Source organism: Hippoglossus stenolepis, chromosome 15, assembly GCF_022539355.2.
Source record: "Hippoglossus stenolepis isolate QCI-W04-F060 chromosome 15, HSTE1.2, whole genome shotgun sequence".
Classification (NCBI taxonomy): Eukaryota; Metazoa; Chordata; class Actinopteri; order Pleuronectiformes; family Pleuronectidae; genus Hippoglossus; species Hippoglossus stenolepis.
This window is the reverse complement of record NC_061497.1, coordinates 9,332,308-9,354,020: the sequence shown is the minus strand read 5'-3', so window position 1 is coordinate 9,354,020 and position 21,713 is coordinate 9,332,308. Positions and strand designations below refer to the sequence as shown.

At 40.3% G+C, this 21,713-nt stretch overlaps 1 protein-coding gene across 1 annotated transcript; it reads right to left on the bottom strand.

Annotated features, from left to right (window-relative positions):
* Window positions 1-215: 215 nt before the first annotated feature.
* Window positions 216-20,521, bottom strand: LOC118121885 (transcriptional regulator ATRX). Its single transcript, XM_035178111.2, has 35 exons — window positions 20,333-20,521; window positions 19,060-19,166; window positions 18,910-18,965; window positions 17,880-17,908; window positions 17,440-17,561; window positions 16,700-16,816; window positions 16,176-16,285; window positions 15,015-15,082; window positions 13,151-14,916; window positions 12,440-12,500; window positions 8,405-8,559; window positions 8,042-8,218; window positions 7,844-7,952; window positions 7,622-7,712; window positions 7,295-7,474; window positions 6,970-7,114; window positions 6,274-6,383; window positions 5,983-6,126; window positions 5,721-5,898; window positions 5,466-5,603; window positions 4,969-5,144; window positions 4,739-4,856; window positions 4,162-4,292; window positions 4,004-4,077; window positions 3,728-3,822; window positions 3,402-3,549; window positions 3,201-3,292; window positions 2,988-3,093; window positions 2,694-2,871; window positions 1,907-2,098; window positions 1,652-1,795; window positions 1,432-1,503; window positions 1,240-1,335; window positions 882-1,010; window positions 216-708 (listed from the first exon to the last, which is right to left on the bottom strand). Exons 1-35 carry the CDS (start codon window positions 20,350-20,352, stop codon window positions 616-618), a joined length of 5,727 nt encoding a protein of 1,908 aa, XP_035034002.2. The 5' UTR covers window positions 20,353-20,521; the 3' UTR covers window positions 216-615.
* Window positions 20,522-21,713: the final 1,192 nt, after the last annotated feature.

The window sequence follows — 21,713 nt, the reverse complement described above, 5'->3', positions numbered from 1 at the left end:
GAGGAAAGTTAACTCAGCTTTTAGTATCTTGGAAAATTCGGCAAGCTGCTGATTCACAAGATTAAACCTGTATTTGCACAAAAAAGCTAAAATGATTTAGGACCATGATATTACTGAGAAGATACACATCTCTCGTGCCAATGTAAAAAAAATACTGGCCGGACTCTGGTTAATGGTGCACAAACATGTTTAAAAAACCACACCACAATAACTAATTTAGGTTATTTTATGAATTTATTACAACCGGTAAGAAACATAAAATGTTAAGTATAAAGCATAAAGAAAACTGTCAATTTAAAAAGTAAGGCACATTAAAGAAGAAGCTGAAGGACGATCATGTTTCTGTCCACGATCAGGTACAACGGAACTGTTGTTCTATGGAAGCTAAAGTGCTCAGAGTTAAAAACACAAATCACTTCCAATGTCACGTCTGAAACTAAAAGCGGATAACTTGCAATGTTACGTAGCTTTTTACTCTTTGGCAGCTAGGTGCACTCTACTCTGTCTTGGTAAATCATACATTCACTTCACTAGCACAGTAATAAATAAGGTCCCTATAAAGAGGTGAAAGTCAAAAGGCATCACGGCTTGATTGCAACAACGTGAATCAAGTGTTTACATCTGTGCAGGCTGGTTGACGGTGGCCGCGGCCGCCTGCATCTCTTGGTTCCTTCGACTGTTCAGTATGGCCTGAATCCTGAGCGTAAGCTGTGGAGGAAAAGGATTGAAACATGACAATGGCCGCACACACGCACACGCGCACACACACACACACACACACACACACGCACACACACACACACACACACACACACGCGCACACACACGCGCACACACACGCACACACACGCACACACACACACACACACACACACACTTACTGTTTGTTGCTGTGAAAGAACCTCTTTATAAAAGGCCTTTCGACGATCCTGCTCCTTCTGATCACACGTTCTCCAAATCTCAGCCTTGATCTTCATCTCGTGTTCAAGCAGATGAGGATACTGTTGCCGCTGTGACGTTAAAAAAAACAAACAATATTTTCATACCTGGTACACACACTGCATGCAAAGCTCAACTGCACAGTGAGGTTGATGTATGGGGCTTATGCATCTTCAGTTCTCAGTTATCTGCTGCAATGCATTTTATCCACTGCACAGATATATATCAAAATATACCATGTGCAACATAACTCAACATCTCATATCTATTTATGATTATGAACAACATCCGGTCACTCACCGTTTGTAACATGTAGTCGGCAATGGTGTGAGACGTCATCCTCTGCAGTGACAGGAAGGCCACTGATACGTTTGTTCTGCACTTGTTAAGTAATTCCTGCAAAGACATGTTTAATTCATATATGGTTTGAGTCACTTACATCACCCGAAGTATTTCTAAGATAAGGTATTAGAAAAGAATGTGTCTTTTTACCAAGAGCTCTTCATTGGTCTTCTTTTCGAAGGTGTCCTGACCCGAGCTGACTGGAAGGCTGGGAGTTTTTGACTGAAGAAACAAACAAAAAGACACATTTACAGAGAGTAAGCTCCAAGAATATGAATGTAAAGTGTTGGGTATAGTGTCCAGGGTGTGATGAGAGCCTGACATGCTGCTGGTCATGATAATTTGAGCTTTGCAGCGTGCAGCTTCTTACCTCGGCCTCGTACTCGGCCCAGGCAGCTTTGCGCTCTGCTTCGCTGAGCTCCTCATCCTGTTTATGGTCCAGCAGAGATTCGTGTTCGTGGTACGACACTATCTGGTCTTTACAGGTTTCCAACAGCGTTGTCAGGATCTGATCCTGAGAATCAGACACAAACAAAATCATTCCATACTGCAAGTTTGTCATATGAGGGTTTGTCAGACGTCAGGGCAGAAAGAAAGTGACAACAAGGACTGTGAGTGGCGTTACCTTTGGCAAAGCAGAGGTGGTCCTCTTGCTTTTCTTTGAGTTCGGGTCATTCAGCAGGTCTGGCTCAAATGTGTAAAGTTCTTTGAGCTCGAAAAGGGTGAAGTGCCTCTCGATCTGCTGTTGATCCACCACTCGATAGGACAAGGACTGCTTGATCACTTGACGATCATAGATCTTCTCCTCCATGGTGCCCTGGAGATGAAAAGAACAGCAATTATAAAGAGGACTGAAAGGTTCAGTTAAAAAAAAGAGCAGCTTCATGAAATCTAAGCGCAGCACATTTTTTATCCTGCAAGATTTAATGTGCATGAGTTTAATTTGTCAGGCATCTAATCAAAAATGTAATCAAAAACTAAAATACCTTCGCTGAGAACCAACAGTCCCCTTATATATCCACATTTTTATTTGGATATTTCACACAATCATAAACATCAGTTTTCATCAAGATCCATGAATCTCTGAGAAATCAATGAAAATTTAGAAAAAAACGCTGTATCTCACAATGTGGATCCGGATCCGATTTGGATTGGATTTCCAATTCACCAAAATTGAATGGGTTCTTAATTGGTTTGTGCCCCACCCCTCCACAAATTTCATGGAAATCCACCATTCTCAAATCTTTTTCATCATTATACCTTAATGTACATGACATATTTGGGGGAATATAATTCATGTAACAAAATAAATAAATTTGTGACTTTGTCGGGCACTGTAGGGCCAGTGGACTCCAAACTGTAAAGACACAGATCTGCATGTTAAGTTTTCGTCCAGAGACCAGTGAGCTCACCTGAGCCAGGAAGCGATACACAAACACTTGTTTGAGCTGCCCGAAGCGGTACACCCTGTATATGCTCTGTATGTCGTATGACGGATTCCACGAGGCGTCAAAGATGATGACCCTGTTGGCAGCCACGAGGTTGATGCCGAGAGAGCCAGCTTTCGTTGAGATGAGAAACAGCCGCCCGCTGACATGGAGATTGACAGAATCAGAGGAGAGACTTTGTCATGACACTCTCAAAACACTCTGCCTCATTAATTCCAGTTTAAAAGGCGTAACAGCCAGGGAGTGAGAGATCTGTACCGGATATTTGCAGGATTGTTGAACAGATCTGCCCATTTCTGCCTGTTTGTAGCATTGACGGCGCCATCAAGACGATAGTAATCAATGTTTTTAATCCAGCTGCCGACTGTTGGAACAATAAAGCACAAACTTCAGATATTAAGTACCATTGAATTAGACATTTCCTGGTGATTGCTTTAATATTTTCTTTGCCGTAAAAAAAAAAAGTAATACCTTTGAATGCTGCTGGGTCTCTGGCGTGGTGAGAGGCCGCAAGGAAATCCTCGATTAGGTTTAATGAGACCAAGGACTGACTGAACACGAGCCTTGAGATGAGAAAATTGATTTGCTTAGTCGTGATAACTGATCAATACTTCGATGGAACATTGGCAGTTTTTGTGTTCAAAGTTGATTCCAATCAGAAAAGAAAAGTACACTTTCTCATCCAGGTCTTCAGCCATCCTGAGGATCTCAAACAAGAGCACCATCTTCCCCGAGTGCTGCAGGATAGTGGCGTCGCTCTCAGAGAGCATACTCTTGTACCAGCCTTCATCGGACCTTGGGCTGAGTGTTGCTGTCTCACCTGCGCAGAATATAACACAGGATAATCTACATCAGGGTGGAAGCTACAGGGCTGGAGTATCAGGCTGCTATTCAGGCATAAACTGAACTCCAGTTTGGGAAAGTGTCTGAACCAAATTTTCCAGACATTTTCTTAAGTTCATGTCCAAAAACAAGCTTGACACATGAAGCTTTAATACCTGGAACTGCTGGAGCAGCTTTGGAAGCATAAACATTAACCATTGCACTGTTGTTTGGGTTGTTTCCTCCTGTTCCGTTGTTCTCTCTCAGTCTACTACACCAGGCAAAAGAAGGATTTAATATAAATTAGAAAAAGTTTGAGAGGTGCAGTTTATGTGGAACACAGCAGGCACAGAGCACCTCACAGAAGTTTCTTGCTTTAAAGTTCATGCATTTTCTGGCACCAATCTAGACAACACAATACCTAAAACACTTATAAAACACAGTGTCCTTACCTCTCGGTTGCACTGGGTTGTTGGTTCCTCAGCGGAGCTGCCACTGTAACTTGATTCTTCCTTTTCGTATTTCTCTGTTGTAAAAAGAATCCACTTATGTGTTTTTAAAAGCTTAATATGTGTCAAATTTATCAGGAATCAATGTGTGTTCCAGGTACCTTTTTTTCTTTATTCGTTAAGCTGAGCTGAAGGCACCAGGGATGAGTCCAGATTCGGCCGAGCGCCTGAAAGTCCTTGAAGAGGTTCGCTCCAATCTTAATCTTTACAGAGTTCAACATGGGACCCACACCTGGAAAAATAAATGGGAATCTACATCAGGTGATTGAACCTCAGATTTAAAACAACACACACACATATATATACAACACCATTATTGAATTTCTAACCCTATGTCTCAGCCTTCAGTTATTTAGTGAGTTTGATTAACTCTGTACAAGTAAATGTCCCTCTTCTGCCAGACTTGAATAAAATCTACCATTAGCAAGTGTCTGCAGGATCCCACCATACTTTTATATGAATAACTATGAAATGTGAAATAATTGTCTGACTGTGACAATTAAAATCCATTATTTATCACAAGAATGCATCACAGAATAAACTTGCTCTGAAAAAAATCTAATAAACACCATATCATTGCAACAGTCTCGAAGAATAGATACAAGTATGTGTGTTTCTTAACATTATTACAGTAATAACTCGACATCTAAATTCCATACAGCAAAGACAGACTCTTACCGCTGACGTGGTCGAGGTAGTAGCGGTACAACTTATACTGCAGCGGAGAAACCCGCACTGCCAGCACATACTCGTGTTTGGGAGGTAGAAACTGAGTCAACTCAGAGTAATCTCTTCTCTGGAAAAAAAGAGATGATGAACACAGTGTTGTGTGAGCTGGAATTTCAAACTAACAAAATGTTTAAATGCACAGAGAGTGTGTAACTAAAAGTGTTTTTGGTTTTTTTTACCTGTACACATCCAACCAACATTGCATGAAGCACATGCGCTCGCTTCTTCATGATTCGAACGTCTTTCGGTGTTGAGTCGGCACACTGGCCGTTCTCGATGGGGTTGATGAAGCGGTTTCGGAATTCGCCCAATGAGCCCAGAAGATTCTTCTTGATGAAGTTGACCATGCAGTGGTCTGTGGGAACAAAATACACTTGTGAAGAGTTAAGTCAAAAATGAAATACATGTCAAAATGTTGTGCCTTCACCTAAATTACTGAGATCTAAAAGGGAAAAGCAATGCTATTTTTTTCAGATTTGGGTCATCAGTAACTTCTGATTAGTTTTTTTTAGAAATACTGTGTTGGCTGCACAAAAAAACATTTGCAGTATGTCTTTAAATGCACCGTCACAGCAGTAAACAGACCAAGGAAATATCAGGAAAGGAAGCAGAAATTCTGACTGTGTATATTTAATAAAGCACATTAAATACATAAATAACAGTGGTGCAGACTTACACTCGACCAGGTTGTTCTGCATCGGTGTTCCAGTCAGCACCACTCTTCGCCGAGTCCTGATGCCATTCAATGCCTTGGAGATGCCGGATGATTCGTTGCGGAGGATGTGCCCCTCGTCACAAATCACAAAATCTGGGCCTGAAAATACAACGGAGAGAAAACTGTTACCGATCACAACCGTGTCAGGGAATGAAGCCATGACATATTGAACAGGAAACATTTCAATAACATGATACCATTACAAAGTTTGTGTACCTGGGTCCACCAGGATCTTCTTTAGCTGTGTCTTACACTCCTCATTGTTCATATTCTTGGCTGATGACAGGATGCGATAAAGCTCGTACCCCATTATCATAACTCCTCCTTCTCTCTGCCACGCCTGCAGAGCAAGGAGTCGTTCTGGAGTGCTTTTCACTGTGGCCAGTTCTCTAACCTGTAACATATTTGTATTAAGGACATACCAACAAAATGTATTCCTGCTTACTTATGACTGGACATATTTGCATTGCTTTGAAACCTTGACTTTGTCTTCTCCCATTTTGTTTTGCCATTTCTTGAACTCGCTGACCCAGTTGAGGTTCGTGTTGAGTGGACACACGACCAGGCCAGTTCTGAATTTCAGGTTAGTTGAGAGCAGCACTGTGTGGAGGAACGTTACCACCTATAAGATAACACAACAAAGAACATGAAAGCGGGCAGACAACTGACCATAGGAAACAAAGCACAATCTAAGAGCCATAAAATTATGCTTGGTGTATTCCTTAGTCTTGGATAAATCTACAGGAGGTGGATGTGTGTGTGTCTTCACCTGCAGAGTCTTCCCCAGGCCCATGCAGTGTGCCAGTATACAGCCTGACCCCGGTGAAGAGTTGGCCTTCTTCACAGACTCACAACAACTGTCCCAAATAAACTGGACACCTGTTGAAGAATAAAGAAGACATGTGGAGGTTAGTCTGAACACAAAAATGGGACTCGAATGTGAAAATAAACATCTAGTTAACAGCATTAAATATTATTAGGAATTATCTCCGCTAAGGAGGTTGTTTTCACCCCTGTCTGTCTGTTGGTTGGTGTGTATGTTTGTAAGCAAAATTAGACAAAAAAAACAAATGAACAGATTTCATAAAACTTTGGTGTGGATCCAGACAAAGGGGGCAGTTCGATGTGTTTAGGAGACTGATATTTATGAGTGTTTTCAATGTGGTGAAGATCAAAATAAAAATCTTGATCTACTGAATGTAAACCTGCTTTAATGAGGGGCACTGTTGGGCCTTGGCGGTGCTTTGGACTCAGTGCCATTCTAATTAGCTATTAATTAGCATTGATAGCAGAGCATGTCACAATTTTGTCATTGAAATCCAACACACGAATTCACATTTTTTAGACTAATCTGTAACAAGTTCTTTATTGTATTCATTTATTTTGTTATTGCCGTAAACTGACTGCATTGTGCATAATAGTAAAGTGATGCCCTCGTCAGTGTGAGTGAAAAGCTCGCACTAACCGTCCACCTGGTGAGGCTTCAGTCTTGTCACCAGGTTCCTGTGCACCTGAACCAGGGGCTCCTTGGTCTCCTCGTCCTGATCCAGGACCAGCTTTGTGGTGACCGGACAAACCACCTGAGACAGCTCATCCTCTATAACAATGATCTGGAAAAACAATGACAGTGTGTTTGCTCCTCCTCTTAATAAACCTTAAAACGAATATATCCCCTTATGAGTGTGTAACTTGATTCAAGTCCTGCTGCAGTGTTACAGTAAATCTCTACTGTTCATCAACACGGGGAAGTTTCATTGTCTGTTGGACCGGCTGTATATATATGTATGTACCTCTCTCCTGTCTTCCATTTGTTGTTCCCTTTCTGCCAGGCGTTTGCACCTCTCCTCCTCCTCTCTCAGTGCTTCCTGGGTCTCGGCGCGGAGGTTCTCGTTGTCGATGATTTTGCGGATCTTTTTGCGTTGTTTTGTACCGTCAGTCCCCTCATCACCATCCTCCGGATCATTCTGCTCCTTTACAGAAAGAACCAACAGGCAATATTACCATTAGACAATCTTCCTTTCCTCTCCTGGGAGGTATGGTTAAAGTTTAAGGATATTAGAGTTGAGCTGATACAGACAAGAAAAGAGAAATAACATAAATATAAAATCCACTGCTACCTTTTCACTGTCAGTGTCAGACAACCAAATGCATTGGACTTGTTCCTTCTGTTGAGAACTACTAAGGTTTTCCTTCACCTTAGTGGACAGACTGTTGATAGAAAGAGAAAAGAATGGCAAGTGTAAAAGCTCTAGTATTGCAGTTATGTTATTCTAGTGAATATATAATGATCAGAAGTAGAATTAGCCCCTGCCCATTGAACAGTATCTAATTTCATTCACCGTTTGAGCTTGTCTTCATTGGTCTCCTCTTCTGATTCACTCAGCACTTCGCTCAATCCAAGGTCGTCAATATTCGTCTCGTCACTGTCATCGCCACTTTCACCATCAGCTTGACAGATAATAAAATCAGACATTAGATCAACGTTCATGTTCCTCGTTCAGCCAGTTCAGTTCGTAGTGTTAGAGATTTGTCCTTACAGCTCTGGGATTGGCTGCCAGCTTTTTTCTTCCTCCCCTTCTTTCCAACTTCGCTCTCTTTTGCTCCCTTGTCACTTGTCGTCCCCTCGTCTAAGGTAAGTTTGTGTCGGAGCAGATGGTGTCTGGAGATGGAATCCTCAGACGTGTTGTCAGAGGGTTGTGAAGCCAAGTCTTCCCCTGTAGCAGAGAAATGTCCTGTCATAATTTGCCCTTTTTAGTGACACAAGCACCTGATAGTGGGGAATCTGTTTGGTTGTGAATTCAGCTATTGATTATTTGGAATAAAGCAGGAAAATAGTGCTTCTTTTAAGGGTTAGGGTTAGTGGAAATCAAAAAATGTGCTACTCAAAAACAAATTCTTACCATTTTCATCTGCTCCATTTTCCTGATTGCCTTGTTTGACCTCATCACCACCTTCAGACTCAGATTCCTCCTCCGGCGTGTCCTCCTCCGAATAGATTTCATCCCCCGACGAGTAGTTGGCTTTGATTTGGGCCAAAAGCATTTTCTTAGCGATTCTTTCAAAAGTAGAAAAGAAGGAAAAGGTTCCTCAAGTTCATTTCATGATAAGTAACATCGTCTTCAGCTAGATATTGTTCTACTTCAAGGCAAAAATCACAATTGAGTAGAGGCATATAACATTTTTCAATATTGGCCAATATGACTTGAACTGTTGGCCTAAATAAATAAATTTGAAATCATATAACAGATATCTTGTACTAGTCGGTAACCATGATGCGTTAATACTTAACTACTACAAGACATAGATTTAAAAATATTATTACATAATATAAAATAAAAATGAGACAGACACATTTTGTAAGAAGTAATAATTTATTACAGGTTTTTTTCACAGCAAAAAATCAAAGACAGTTTGGGCAAGAGGATGTTTTTGTGTTTTTTGGTAGCTTGATTCAGATATTTGTCAATTGTTTTCATGTGAAATTAAAAATCACATTGATCTGTAGAACATCTAATCATGTCAGCTTGCGTTTTAAGAGCTACATAATCTGAGAGGCAACATGTTCCTACTGGGTCAATTCATATAGTCCACAGCCTCAGTGTGTTCAACTGGTTTTAATCCCTTTATACTCCAATGGAGTAATTATCCACATAATCTGACAGGGTTCATGATAAATACTTGGTTTAAAAAGAAAAATACTGAGTTTTGATCACTCACATTATGTTGATACATTTAGCTTCTGTCATAAACCCTATCTCCCAACACAGGTTCGACGTGTAATTACACATTAACAGTGAGTCCAGCAGCGTACATGGGTCAGGCTCGGGTACGTCTAATCTCTGGTCAATTGTCCATTCCATATCGCACCTCTCTAAACGTTCTCTGCGAGCACAGGTCTGATCCTCGAATCAAAACGGGTCATCAAGGCAGGTCACAGGACATAACTGCCACTGAATCCAACGTCCAATCAATTCATTGTAAAAGACGTGCTGTAGCAGAGTAATAGTAAAGCAACGACAGAGGACAGTAGCAGTAACACACCAGAGCTTCCATCTTATTCGACATGTTTCGACTACGCAAAAGGACGTAACAGAAAAAGCAGAAAAACACTGAAGAAGAAAACATACTGCCACACGGGGACATTACTACCATTGGTATAACATGCTGCATGTATTTTAAAGTAATACTTTTTGTTTTATCCCACTAACAACACAATCTGTCAATCGTACATTAACTGCTGACCATTTTCCTGTGCTATCACTACAGCTAAAAACAAACTCTTGAAGAGAATAAAAGACGACACAATTTTACAACATCCCAGATTTAAGTGTTTCTTGTCTAACAGCACTGCATTCACTGCGGTACTGTCAGAAAATCCGACCTGGAAAAAACACGAGAAACAAACATTCATGTCATTAGAGGCACAGTGAGAAGAGTTTGTTTCACAGCCCACTCTCGATCCTCAGATATACTACGTGCCCATATATGTTTAAAGGCAGACATGGAAGGTAATTTCACCCAAATAGTTTTTATCTGCAGTCAAAAAAAGTTTGCTTTAGAAAATGGTCAGCAGTTAATGTATACTCTGTGCATAGAAAGTGGGGTAAAACATACTTAGAGACAAGCAGGTTCCAATGTTAGCTGACGTCTGACTTTATGGTCAGAGGGTCATTTATGCAAACTGATGATGGATTGTCTTCTTTGTTTCACAGCTGCATGTTTTGTACGGGGGAAAGTCTTTGATTTCAACGCCAAACCCTGCACGGGTTTTCAGGGCTCGGATTTGAGCAGCATCATGCCACTAACCACCCAGAGTGGTCAGAAGTCTCAGACTGGTATTTCATATCGTAAATGGCTAAAAGCGATTGTGTTCACATGGTGAGATGAGTGAACAAATGCGTCTTTGTGAAGGCACCACTGTCAGTAAAACAGGAAGAGGACACGAAGCCTGAAAAGACTAATCCGGCCTCCATTTTCAACAGAACATGTCGACCTCCTGCAACACTTTGACCAGGTGTATGTATATTTTTTAGTATTACAAGATACAGACAAGACATTAGGTCAGTGCTGCATATGTATGTCAATAAATATCACTGGATGACAGAAAAAACTAAAAGACAGCTCCAGCCATTACAGCACAAGTACATTCAGCAACAAGATGAACAAATATTGTCTTGGCATTGATTGGGAATGTGCTGCAAAATGCTGCCGGGAGACTCTTTGTCGTCAATGAAGCCAGCAATACACTGATTTGTCTCATGCACGTTCACATGCTGGGACAGATTTCAATGGTTAGCTGTCACATCAGCCGTGATTGTGCACATGGAGCAGCAGAGATGCGATTTGTAGTTGGAGTAATAAACGTATAATTTAAAGAAGAGACAACTACATTCCGGGTGATTGAGTATAATGTCACAGCAGAATTTATTATTTTTCACAGTGGCCAACAGGAAACACCAGAGGCTTGATGTTGATGCCTTAAATATGTCACTGCAAAGCACAATTTAACAAAAAAATGTGCAATGTCAATCGACGTGCACCACATACAGCGTCTACTGCAATTGATGGTACTGTTGTAAACCATGATTTGCATAAAATTCCAACACTCAATGAAAAAAAAGTCTCAACAATTATACATGATTTTTTAGGGTGAGTTTTGAGGAGGCTTTGGGTGTTTATTACCATAGAACAATTTCTAGGCTTACAAACCTTCTACTTCTTGTTTGTTGGACTGTAAGAGAAGCCCTTTAACAGATCCTGAGATTCACAGATGCTCATAACACACGAGTCTTTTAAGTAAGAAACCAGACTCTGAAATAATGCAAATCAAATCCACGCCCATTCTTTAAAACAAAGCCCTAAGTTATGCTCAAGCCTTGTGTGCTAGAAAAAATACTGATTAATAAATATGCAGCCAAAATGAACAGGGGCTGCAACAGGAAGGATATTTTTACTGATGTGTTATGCCTAGAAGAATTCAAAAGCTGAATAACTTACAGAGCTGTGATTATCATATCAGATATTTTAAAAACAAAAATTCCATTTGAATATTATTTAGCATTATGGTAAATTTTATTGCCAAGGACAACTGTAACCCATGCCCCTGCATAGCTTTAGAGCAGAATGTAATAAGATAATATAATAAAAGATGGTGTTCAATGTGAAGCATATGTTTCATACATACATAAGCCTTTTGTAGTTTAATAATTATTCTTGGATATAGGAGAAAAATAATCCCTTCACAATTTTACTTTGGTTGTTACAGCAGGTATGTCTCAAACTGTATACTTCATCTGTAAATAACAATACGTTTATTTAAATTAAAAGTTCTTTGTGCATTGTGTAATCACGTGCGTTGAGGTTTAAAAACGTAATATGTATAAACACTGTAAGTGAAAATGAGTCTGTGACACATTAACAGGTTGAGCTGTGAGGCAAAATAAGCCTCAATTATCATTCCGGTTTAGCTCGGACCTCTTTAAGGGAAAAGTTCAAAGTCAACTGCGGTGCTTCCTCCTTTCTATCAGCTGAAGACACCAGGAAGATACAAGTATGGTATAAGAAGAAGAAATCATTACAAAAGTTCTAAGCAACTTCATTAAACTCTATCGATTGTATTTACATGTATACTGATTGCACACTGAAAGGCAGACAAGCAGAGTATATCTCTCATCATTCACAAGCCTCTTCTAAGGTCTAGTCTCACTACATCTTAATGCAGGCCCCCATGCTTCACAGGTTACCACTATGAGGTATATTTGATCGCTGGGGCTCGACTGCAGCTACGTTTTGGTCGTGTTTGAATAGACTGCAACTGCGTCTTAATGACACAGGTGTTGTTCGATTTTGCACAAGGGTCGGTGTTCGAAGTTGTGGCCCTTCTTCCGCACCTAGGGTGTTTGACAAATTCTACATCCAGGCTTTTTGAACCATACCTATTTTCTGGATCATCATCATCTTCTGCTGCCCACGAGGGCCCAGACTGCTCCTCATCTCCTACAAAGATATAAAAAAATAAAAAAGGAGAAAGAAAATTCCTTTAGAAATAAGATCCATTATTATAAAACAAAAAAAAAACAACACAGCACGAGAATCTATCCCGTTTTTATTACACTATGACAAGAAATACCCAGACTGCTAGGTCACGATAGGCCTCTGTTCAGCTCATTAAGTTCAACATGATGCTGCCAAATCCCCACAGACCGTCTGTGTATGAGACAGTGGTTCCCTGATGAGCATCACACTTTTTTATTTTCCCCTCTCTGAGTCTTTCCCTCTAGATCTTTACAGGTTAGTTTAATGTGAATAAATCTAGCAAACAAGCAACTTGATACTGTTGCCATGGCTTATTTTCCTTTATTGTAAAAAAAATAATCAAGATTCATTCACAGGGGGAAGTAATTACATTTATGATGGCTCTCTAAACTCCAGTACTGTATTACTATGCTTTATACTAAACATTTCTAATTCCCACAATGTTTAAACCTGCAATAACTGAAGTTCCGGCCACTTGGGGGCAGTAACAAGCCACAGATTCTGTATTCTTATATAATCATCTTTTGAGTTGGTATGATGAAAAATCCAACAGTTGCTCATTTGCACACACAGCATCGACTTTGATGTTGAATATTAAATATAAAGCTCACCTGATGATTGGTGGAATGCCGCTGCCCCCAGCAAGGCCACATCTTCAGTGATTGGCTTCATTTTCTGATCACTTCCGTCGCTCCCAGAGTCATCATCACGTTCATCTTCTTCACTCGATGACGGCGATTCCAATTCTTCCTGATGAGCTTTAGTCTTAGACTTCCCAGCCTGTAACCTTCCCTGCTTTCTCGCCACAGCTTCCTCCTCTCGTTTCATGAGGTGAGGCTTCCCTATCGGCCTCAGCGTGTTCAAGTGTTTTATTTTCTTCTGCGAGTCTTGATTGTCACTAAAGTTATCGGCCCCTATTTCCCTCCGGGCTTTGACTCTTCTCTCGCTCGAGTCGGACTCGTGGGAGCGATCCAGCATCTTGCGTTTGCGGCGTATCGTCTCCGGTGAGATCGGGGTGTTCTTCGTGAGCCAAAACAGACATTTCTTGGCAACCTGAGTTGACGCTTTGCCACCATCATCATCACTCTGGGCTTCATCAGAGCTTTGTGTCATAGCTGCTCGCTCAAGCAGAGCTGGAGGGACTTCGTCTGAGTCAGAGTCGTCCCTTGCTGGCCTCAGACTTTGTTCTTCAGTGTTTTTGGCTTGTACAGTGCTGGGTGTTTCCTCAGGGTCAGAATCGCTGTCACTGTCTGCTGCTGAAAGAGATGTTTGGGCCTTGACATCACTTGGTCGACGCAAAGGTGTCGTCTTCACACGAGGAGACCGTCTATTGCCTTGTTCCTCTTCTAGGTGTAGAGATGTACTAGTGCTGTCACTGCTCAGCTTGCTGTCAGTTTTAGAAGGCACAACACCCGTCTCCTTATCTTCTGATACATCTCTTTTTTTTGGCTTTTTATCCCTTGTGTGAATGTCCTCTTGCATCTTTGGGGCATGAGAGGAGGGCTCCTGCTCCATAGGCACAGGTGTAAGTTTTACAACTAGTTTTTTTGTCATGCTGACCCCTGTTTCAGACGGCTTTGGGCTCGTCTTTTGCGTGCTCTGTCCAGCTTCGTGTGAATCTAAATCCATGTCCTCCCTGGGGCACTCATGTGGACTTCTCCCATCTATGAATCCCTTGGATTCAGAATCCTCATCTTCCATATGTTCAGCTGCCAATTTCTGCAAGTCACTCAAGCATCTTTCGTTAGAGACATCCAGCTCTGTGTCTGTCACAGGTTGTGTTTCAAAGCCATCACTAAGGAGTTTCTCCCAATTGCTTAATACGTCCATGTCACTAAATTCTTCCTTAAGGTTTTCTTCAAATACAGTGAGTGATCTTCTCAAGCCTTTAACGACTGACAAAAAAGACTTAAAGTACAAATGGCGAACAGCAGGTGTTTTTTTGTTTACCGTCACAGTATGAATGAAATTGATAAATGTTCGGTTTAACATGTTGGTAGAATCCACTAAATGTTTCGCTTTTTTTGTCACCTCCTTGGAAATCTGCAGGGTGTTGTAGTTGAACACCACATTACCATCCATACCCAAAGGAATGTTTGATGGTGAGTGTGGCAAGATGCCGTAGAGTTCAGATTTCTCTGGCCCCGCTCGGTTTCTCCTGCGCTGCTGTTGCCATATATGCTCCATGTTATCGAGGACGCTGTCACAAGCCAACACCAGATCACAAAGGGGCTCTGGGCTGCACACGTAGCAGTACCATTTACTCTCCAAGATGCCAGACAGCTCCTTCCTTCCCAGGTTTCTTAGAATACACTTCTTGCAGAAGGCGTTACTACAGAAGTCGCAACAGATCAAGTTGCCTCCTTCAGCACACCATCTGCATGAGGAAAAAATAAGAGACAAGGAAGCTAAATGCTTAAAATAGGGTAGCTATAAGGTTACGGAATTTAAAATGTTCAGTTCAACACATCCTACCTGCACTGCTCGTCCATTCCATCTCCATCCTTGCTGATGTCGTCACTTAAGTAATACTTGTAGCAAGTCTGAAAAATACAAAACATTTAATGGAAGAGTTACAGAGAGCTGGGACAAAAAGTGTATTAAAAGCACCGAGAGGATTTTACAAAACTCCTGTAGTGAGGACACCCGTCCAAATTATCACAAATACGAGGAGACAAATGGTGGGTTTTTATTTAAGTTTTGTAGTGTCTGGACCCATTAGGTGACTTTTTCACCCTTTCTGTTTCTTTAATGGATCTGTGCACACCCACACATTCTTGTACTTCTATCTTAGTGCGGACACTCATTGGCATAATGCATTCTCCCTAGCCCCTTACCATAACCATCAACACAAAATGCTTAATCCTAACCCTTAACATAATTTGGACCCTAAAACCAAGTCTTAACCCTCCAACAGTCCATTGAAAGGTGAGGTACGGTCAAAATGTCCTCACTCTGTAAGGTCTATGCTTAAAATGGTCCTCACAAAAGGTATAAGTACAAGTTCTCACACACACGCACAACACTCAGCGCTGTTAAGACCTTTAACAAAACATGGTCAAATGTAATTTTTTTTAAATTCTACTGACTTTTCCCTTTGTTTGAAGTCCATGTCCTAAATGTCCAACTAAAACTCTGTTAATCGCCACAGAACTTGGTAAAATGATTTGGTGTGGGTATAGGAAGAACCATACAATTTTTGTATGAATCGGAATGAGGGGTATCTGCCCCCTCATTCAGATCCATATATTTTGTTTTATCAGTCTTTAACATTGCCTCGGGGAATAATAAATAGATCTAGGGGAACTGATATCTTTGACTCTAGTATATGGTGCAGCTTGATTGAAGTTAAGGGGACTGTTGGGCCTAGGCCAAGTCTGGCCTTTGATGTTCTTTTAGTGCAGAAACAATGATCCCTGAACTGAGTGATTTACATTTTTAATTATACAACTGGTTCATTTGATTTGATTATTTCCTTCCAATGAGGGTGGTTACCTTAGTTGATAAGGGCTAATTGAAATCAAATATACATTTAAGTGTGGTATTGTTTTGCTTCACAGATAATAATAAAATTAATCTAAAAAAACAATTTGAAAATGAACAATTTGATTTTGGCATCTTGACAAGCAGACTCACCTTGCAAATAAGTACTTTCAGAATTGGATGCCGGTAGAAGGAATCTCTCTGAAAGTGGTTCACTTGTCGGCCACATGCAGTGCAACTGACGATTCCCATTTGTTCAACTCCTATGAAAGCACAAACCACAATCAGAACCAACACAATGGTTAGAAATACACATTTGATGAATGACTTCAAAAAGGCGAGACTGTCCTGTTCAAGCTCTTCTCAGCTCCACCTCATTCTTGTAGTGAGATGTCCATGAGCTGGATAACTGGTTTGAATACAAAAATGTGCCTAATGCATTAAAGGCAAAGGAAGTGCCGCTGTTGAAGCAACTTTATTTCAGAGTCAGTGTATCAGTGATGTCTCCCTCACAACAAGATAATGACCAAGCTGCATTTAGACACAAGGTGAAGTGCATTTCCAGCTTTAACCACTTAGTTGAATCAATCAATGGCTAAGCGAACTGACATGTGCTTCTTTTTATTTCCCTTTCATGAAGTGATGTGCAGTTTTATGATGACCCAGTAGTGACTGACCTCCACGTCTTCTTGAGAACTCTTTTCGCAGTACGTTGGATTTTCGGCTGCGAAACTCAGGACCCCTGAAGTCATCTCTTCCATTATCAACTGGTTCAGGCCTGACCAGTACAGTGCCTGTGTGAAGAAAATATAGCAAAAATAAAATCAAACATTTCATCATTGTTAAATATGTACCTATGACCTAAGGCTGGAGACCAACTACACTCTAGTAGGTCTACCCTAGTAGATAGTTAAAGACAAACCACATTTGTTATGACTCAATTATGTTTACATCTTTTGTTTAGCCTGTTTATTTAGCCTACGCACGGGCCTGAGCATTTATAGTTGTGCGTAGGTGTGTGAGACGCGCTGTAATAAGACAACCGAAACGCTAGTGCCTGTAGAGTTTCTATGCTGGTGGGGAGTGTCTTCCGGTTTCTGGTCCGCTTATATTACAAAATTCTCTGGCGTCCCTGTTTACTTCAGAACAATGGCAAGTGTTACTATGCGGATCGTGTTGGAGTTGGAGCTGATAATTTTTCTTAAAGAAGAGCATCGAACAAAAGAAAGACGTCGTCCGTGATTGTTACTTCAACTCAATTCAAAAATGTCTGCCGGAGATGCGATGCTACCAAGCAGACTCTTGCGTGATTGGTCTGCGTAATTATTTCGACCTAAGTTGTGGTTATGAGGCAGAGTTATTCATCTTATTTCAAGTCAAAGTAACAGTGATAACAGTGGGAAACTTGAAGACTTACCTTTAGGCAGTCTTGTGATATCGAGGTGACCATTTCCGGTGGCTGGTAAATCAACGTCCTCACTTGCATTTGAATCCCCTGATTCATCTAGTCCAGAGTGCTTTGTGACAACAGAAGGTTTTCTGAAATATCAGTGAATCAGAGAAGATGTAAGTCATGGATTGAGGCAGAGGGTTACAGAGGGTTTTTAAACTACTACTTCTGTGTATCTTTATGAGCAGTAGGCTTCAGAGTTGTTCAAACTTTTATTTTCCTGGCAGACATGTAATCCTGCCCTGACCTATTTCAAGTAATTCAGTGCATTTAACTCTGCATCCAAAACAAAGCTTTACATGATAGGGTTAAATAAATCTAGACTGTCCTCACTAAATGAGACTCAAAGTGATGATTGTGTGACATTGTGGTGCTTCATCTAGGCTTGCAGGGAAATACAAACTCACCTCCTTGAGTATCTGGTATCCACACCTGGCTGCAAAGCAAAAAAGTTTGTTAGTTTAGTCATTACTGGTGGTATCATCAGTGCACTTTGTGTGTTGAGACTAGGGTTGGGCGATATATCGAATATACTTGATATATCGCGGCTTGTTCCACGTGAGATGTATAAAATGACTATATTGCAACCATCGAGTACAAATTGTCACGTGAATGTTTTAGGCAGCAAGAAATTCTCTTTGAGGTTCCGTTAGAAATGCTAACGTCCGCTAGCTTAGCCACTTCCTGTGGACTTTTATGAATTTAACATTTGTACAGTGATTTAGAGGAGATTTCCAAATATTGAGATATATATTGTGTATCGCGATATAGCCTAAAAATATTGTGATATTTGTTTTAGGCCATATCATCCAGCCCTAGTTGAGACTATCGCAGTAAAGTCCTGATGGGGAACAAACACCCAACAGCAATTACTCAATTTGTTAGGCAAACTATGGAAAATAAAAACAAATTTTAAGTGTTGCATTTTTGAATTATTCAAATTTGAATTAGAACATAAGCCTGTGTAACTACTTCATCACAAAACACCTTAATGAACAGTGGTAAAAAACAAACAAACATCCAACTAGTTGTATCTGAGGAAAAAGGCTATGTAACTTGTGGGCCTTTCCTTTTTGATGTAAACAAATATATAAAATTGCTAAGTAAAAGATTTATGATGAATCATTTGATTGGGATGAATTTTTTACACTTACAGATGTAATATAACTTCCTGTGTGTCATGAGGATTAAAGCTTTACATTGGCTTCTAATGTGGCAAAGTACTTTTATTCTTGTCATCGCTGAACTACAACTGAGGCAAGTGGAAAAAAGAATGCTCATTCATAAAGATTAACTATCAACAATATTATAGACATTTCTCATGTCAAATGCTATTCAACTTTATTTAGTCCTGCTTTCATACTTAACTGTGGCACTGTTGTAAATTTCCAAATGTGATCGAATTTTAAAATAACTACACAAAGAATGTATTGTTACCTCTGCTGCAGTCTCGCCTCTTGAGTTTCCCACAGAACAGCTGCTGTTTTTCAGATCTGTGAACAACACATCAGTTCAAATGTTAGTGAAACACATGACCCTGATGAAAATGTCTCCATCACACAATAGTGAATTAATCAGAAACTGTACCATCAGCATCCTCTGAGGTTGGTGTGCCATTGTTGTCCTCAACGGTGGAATGCGCTAAGTACTCGTGTAGCTTGTTGACCAATACATTCAACTTGTTGGTGGTAGTGCTACAATCATAAAAGATGAGTGTGGTTATGGTAAGCTTGACATTCATAAAAGCAGGATTTATACAATTTATTAACACTGGGAACATGAAGCGAATTAGATGGAAATCAACTCCTTATAATCTCAGAAACCATTTGAGATGAGCTCAATCCCTTACACTGCATTAGATTAATCTGTAGCCTTTCACCCTAATTGCAGGACACAATGAAAACCCTCATGCTCTCAGTATCCCACAATCTGTTGTGCATAAATCAGCGGTTTGATGGAGTTTTCTGGCAATGCAGAAATTAAGAAAAGAAAAAAGTGAACGTTTTTTTAATGCAGTGTAAAGAATTGCAATTTCCCAAATAGAAAGCAGTCTTCTATGTTGTCCAGTACTGTTTGGGGTTTATCCACTTTATCTGGAGGGTCTTCCTTAAGATTACTTTGGCAAAGAGTGTAGTGGAGCTTAGATTACTTTACTTGATCCCGGCTGTTAATGCAACGAGGTGGGAGCTAAATATCGCATTAAACTTTGTTCTTAACTCTCACCTTCTTTCTACTTACTAGGTTCAGGGAATCAATGCACACTGTATCTGAGTGCTTTAAGCATGCATTGTAATTTCACAAAGGATCAAACAACATCCTCCGCTTTGCACCCAGTCAAAACCAGTACAACAACCCTGCCTCTGTGATCACAATGTCTGGGCTTCATTCGTAACGGCACTGACTCATCACTGTTTGTGTTTACTGATCTTTGTGATGCTGATCCTCTGTATTCCGATGCAGAGAAGTGTTTGTTTTGGTTGCACCCGGATCAACATAAATGGTGTGTGCAAATGATTAGAGGCACCAGTCTGTTTAAGGCAACACCGTTGAAATGACGTTGAAAAGAAGGTGGACATTGTGATTTATATGTATAATTAACTTAAAGTTGCATTAGCATTATCGCATTAGCTGCACCAAACACACAGGCACCTGAGTGTTGTTATCAGTGGGTTAGCTTAAAACTATCTCGGGTAAAGAATTAAACCCGTCCTGCTAACATTACATAAATATTGATTATTGATTATGTTCATTTGGGAAATCACAACCGTTAGCCGTTAGCGGGCACAGCCGGCTAGTTGCTAAGCTAGCTCGTCGTTATTCCCGCTCGTAGACAACGAGCATTTCAGGCCACAGTTTTTACCTGAGCATCGCTGCGGACATGTCGCAAAGCAGGCGAACCAAGTCCTTCAGGTCCTTATCGTTTCATAGCAGCAAACTAATCAGATTCAAATGACGTCGCTCAGCCAGAAGTCCGCATCTCGTCACAAAAAACATGTAGAGATGTGATGTGCACTGTTTCTTCCTTTGGGTCAGATTGGAGGTTGGCAAACCAGCTTGCAGATTCATTACCGCCACCTACTGGCCGGATTGTGTAACAGTATTTTCTTTGACGCCTTCTCGTGACTGTGTTTGAGCTGAACTTTTATTCACAGCACAACAATATGAAAAAATAAATGATTTACTGGTCTCAGCTATTAGTCTTCCACCCACTGTGATATTGTCAGCTCTGTTTACACTGTGTGTTGTACCAATATGTTTTATATTGATCTCAACTTTCTTTCCTGGGAACTGTCAATGCAAATCATGTCGGGCGTTACATATCAAACACAGGTCCTCATCACAGCTTTTCTTTCTTTCTACTATTTTGCTGATATTGTCTGACCACACCATGAATCCTCTGTTATTTTCACGATAAAGATGTTTTTAAACCATAATCATATGTATGTATATATGATACATCTCATCAACGACTTATTGACGACCTTGTTGATAACGTGCTTTATATGTCGTCCTATCCATTGCAACACCAACTCTCCCATAGATAACACAGCATCATCACTACAGATCTTCGAACCACTACACTGCTAATTTTGGCAACAAACGGATTCCAGTGTGTTCATATTGTGACTTTGTTGTGAAGCTACATCACAAATAACTGGAAGTGTCTTGAAACAATTTAGATTTAATTTAAAACCAAAGGAGAGGACTCTGCTGCCCTTCCTTAAGACAATGTAGAACGTGTAAATGTTTTTCATGTAGTTTTCATATAATTTGATTATAATATCGATATTTCACCTTGACAAATACAGAGAGGTATTTTACTACAGTTAAAAAGGGCCAACTGTGACCAAGGGAATTCTTTCCCTTATATCCAAACTTGCAAGCGCCCCCAACACACAACCTGTAATTTGAGAGACTGTTAGTTCTCTCTATATCTTAAAAATTATCTAATCCAGCATTTAGTGCTTGCCAGAGCAATTATGATTAGTTCAGAAAATACAAGAGTGTTTTAAGTGTTTTCCTCTAGAATTAGAAAGAATTACACCATTCTGTGGCACTGACAGAGCATCTAATCTGCACAACACTAATTTACATACACATTTAAACATACAGAACCATTCATGTTGTCATTGTTAATTTTTTTAATTTTAGAAATAGATAATCAAATCAAATTGTAACTCCATTTTTCCTTTTGTAACACTCGTACTCGGTTGGATGGACGTCATTACAAACGAGAAGAG

Bases quoted from the DNA above. Each gene is read 5' to 3' on its own strand.
- LOC118121885 (XM_035178111.2), bottom strand. From the start codon at position 20,352: ATGTCCGCAGCGATGCTCAG. The intron at 1,796-1,906 runs GTAACGCCACTC...TCTGATTCTCAG, and splicing joins CCACCTCTGCTTTGCCAAAG to GATCAGATCCTGACAACGCT. The intron at 1,504-1,651 runs GTAAGAAGCTGC...TTGTTTCTTCAG, and splicing joins GGGCCGAGTACGAGGCCGAG to TCAAAAACTCCCAGCCTTCC.